Below are 3,129 nucleotides of genomic sequence, written 5' to 3'. Positions count from 1 at the left end.
AGCCCCCCCCGGTGACGTGGGTGTCCCCAGAGATCATCGAGAAGGTGCGGCGGCCCCCCCCGCTGTGCCGCCCGGCGGTTTCGGCCGACCAGGCGCCGTTGGAATGCATCCACCTGATGAAGCAGTGCTGGAGCGAGCAGCCCGAGAAGCGACCCACCATCGACCAGATCTTCGACCAGGTGGGACCAGTATGGGGTGGGACGGGACCAGTATGGGGTGATATGGGACCTGGGGTATGGGGTCAGGTGGGATCTGGGATATGGGGTGGGATGGGACCAGTATAGGGTGGGTAGGACCAGTATGAGGTCATATGGGACCTGGGGCATGGGGTCAGGTGGGATCTGGGGCATGGGGTGGTGTGGGACCAGTATGGGGTGATGTGGGACCAGTATGGAGTGATGTGGGACCAGTATGGGATACTGTGGGATCTGGGTATGGGGTTGAGTGGGACTGGTAACAGGGTGGGGTGGGACCGCTATGGGGTGGCCAACCCCTTGGTATGGAGTGTGGGACATGAGGGTCCAGGATCCTATAGGGTTGACCCATGGCTATGGGGACATGGAGTTCTGTGGGGCTCTATGGGGTGCCGTGGGGCTCTTTGGGGTGCTGTGGGGCTCTATGGGGCACTGTGGGGCTCTATGGGGCTGGCCTGTGCGTATGGGGCTATAAGGGGGTTTCCTGACAGTTCAAGAGCATCAACAAGGGCCGGAAGACCAACATCATTGACTCCATGCTGCGCATGCTCGAGCAGTATTCCAGCAACCTGGAAGACCTCATCCGGGAGCGCACCGAGGAGCTGGAGATCGAGAAGCAGAAGACGGACAAGCTCCTCACCCAGATGTTGCCCCCGTGGGTCCCCGGGGCTGGGGGGGCTGGGGGGGGTAGATGAGGGTTGGTCATCACCCTATAGATCCCGTGTGGGTTTCTGGAGATGGAGGGAGTAGCCATGGCTGGGGGGTTGGGGTGGTTCCGCAGACTTTGTCTGGGTTCTGTGGGGCTGGAGAAGGTTGAGGTGGCCACTGGGAAGAGGTTGGGGTTGGCCATGGTCCATTGACCCCACCCAGGTCTGTGGGGCTCGAGGGGTGGCCACTGGGGGCAGGTTGGGCTTGGCCATGGTCCGTTGACCCCACCCAGGTCTGTGGGGCTGGAGAAGGTTGAGGTGGCCACTGGGAAGAGGTTGGGGTTGGCCACAGTCCATTGACCCCACCCAGGTCTGTGGGGCTGGAGAAGGTTGAGATGTGGCCACTGGGGGCAAGTTGGGGTTGACCATGTCCCCATAGCCTCCTCCCCCATCTGCGTGTCCTGTGACGGGGACCTCAAGGTCTCCCATGGGCCCTGTGGTCCCCAGGGCCACAACAAGCCGGTGGCTGTGTAGCCACATGGGACACATAGGTGTCTTTTGGGGTGGGGGGAAGACTCGGGGACCCTGGAGACCCCGACTACCTTAGTGGTGGGGACATGGGTGGTCCCCACTGAGTCCCGCTGTCCCCTCGGTGCCACGGCAGGTCAGTGGCCGAGGCTCTGAAGATGGGCACCCCCGTGGAACCCGAGTACTTTGAGGAGGTGACGCTCTACTTCAGCGACATCGTGGGCTTCACCACCATCTCGGCCATGAGCGAGCCCATCGAGGTGGTCGACCTCCTCAATGACCTTTACACCCTCTTTGACGCCATCATCGGCTCTCATGATGTCTACAAGGTGACAGGGCCACCCCAGGGTCGCGGTTCCCTGGATCGCAGCTCCGAACGCGGGGCGCGGCCACCAAATGAATGCGTTCAGGTGTCCCCGTGGTCCTTAGTGACATCTACAAGGTGACGTGTCCACCCCGTTGGCACGGCAGGCCACGGTCCCACCAGCAGTGGCGGTGCTTCGGCCACCTCACCCTACGGATACGGGGTCACGGCCACCGAATGACGGTGGCGATGGGTACCCAAGGTGTGGGAGGTGACCATGGCTCTGGTGGCCACAGTCCCCTGGGACACAGCTGTGTGCTTTGGCCACCTCAATCTGCAGATAGGGGACACGGCCACCAAACAGACACGGTTACGTGTCCCCAGGGTCCTCAAGTGACATTGCCAAGGTGACAGGGTGGCACTGGTGGCTTCCAAGGAATGTGGCCGTGCAACGGCCACCTCCATCTCCTCTCCCACGAACCAGGGATGGGGCCACACTCAGCGTCAAGGGTGGGGGGGTCCTCAGTGGCCATGGGGGCCCCCCCGCCCCGTGACACGTCCTGTCCCCCCATCCCCGGGGGTCCATCCCCACAGGTGGAGACCATTGGGGATGCCTACATGGTGGCCTCGGGGCTGCCCAAGCGCAACGGGAACCGCCACGCCGGCGAGATCGCCAACATGTCGCTGGACATCCTCAGCTCCGTCGGCACCTTCAAGATGCGCCACATGCCCGAGGTGCCCGTCCGCATCCGCATTGGCCTCCACTCTGGTAAGGCCACACCCCCTTCCCTGGGTAGTTCTGATTTGGACACGCCCCTCTGGACATGCCCCTTCCTAGCCATGACCCGTCAAGCCACATCACCTTTTGGCCAACATTCAACATGGCTGTCACTCATTGGCCATAAAACCCTTGGGGGCACCCCCTGGCCACACCCCTTAGGCATGCCCTTAAAGACCACGCCCACCTCCTGCCCCCACAACGGTCATGCCCCTTCTTGGCCTCACCCAAGCTCATCACCTCTTGGCCAACACTCAACGTGACCACGACTTGTTGGCCATAACCCTCGGCCACACCTCCCTTCCATGACCCCAACCGAGGCCCCACCCCTTCATAACCACGCCCCATGTGACCACACCCCCTGAGACCCCACCCTTTGGCAGGCCCCTGCGTGGCCGGCGTCGTGGGGCTTACCATGCCGCGCTACTGCCTCTTTGGGGACACCGTCAACACAGCGTCACGCATGGAGTCCACCGGCCTGCGTGAGTGTCCCCCCCTCCCTGACGGCCCCACACGTGTGTTTGTGTGTCCCTGCGTGTCCCCCACACGTGTGTCCCCCAACACAGGTCTCACCACACGTCCCACCACGTGTCCCCAACCCCTGTGTCCCCCAACATGGGTCTCACCACATGTTCCCAACCCCTGGGTCCCCTTCCTCACGTGTGTGTGTCCCCAACA

The 3,129-nt window shown here is 62.7% G+C and overlaps 1 protein-coding gene across 1 annotated transcript in view; it reads left to right on the top strand.

The window, feature by feature from the left end:
• Positions 1-3,129, top strand: part of LOC104836000 (guanylyl cyclase GC-E-like) — a gene marked incomplete at its 5' end in the record, with an annotated part of 12,121 nt that overhangs the window by 7,370 nt on the left and 1,622 nt on the right. Inside the window, 5 exons of the mRNA XM_010574299.1 lie at positions 3-179; positions 686-849; positions 1,506-1,698; positions 2,268-2,442; positions 2,835-2,937. Coding sequence (XP_010572601.1) covers positions 3-179; positions 686-849; positions 1,506-1,698; positions 2,268-2,442; positions 2,835-2,937 — 812 coding nt within the window. The remainder of the gene's footprint in view (positions 1-2; positions 180-685; positions 850-1,505; positions 1,699-2,267; positions 2,443-2,834; positions 2,938-3,129) is intronic.

Source organism: Haliaeetus leucocephalus, unplaced genomic scaffold (genome assembly GCF_000737465.1).
Source record: "Haliaeetus leucocephalus isolate CR32 unplaced genomic scaffold, Haliaeetus_leucocephalus-4.0 Scaffold427, whole genome shotgun sequence".
NCBI classification, from domain to species: Eukaryota; Metazoa; Chordata; class Aves; order Accipitriformes; family Accipitridae; genus Haliaeetus; species Haliaeetus leucocephalus.
Note: the sequence above shows the minus strand (reverse complement) of the source record. Positions and strands in the feature narration are given on the sequence as shown.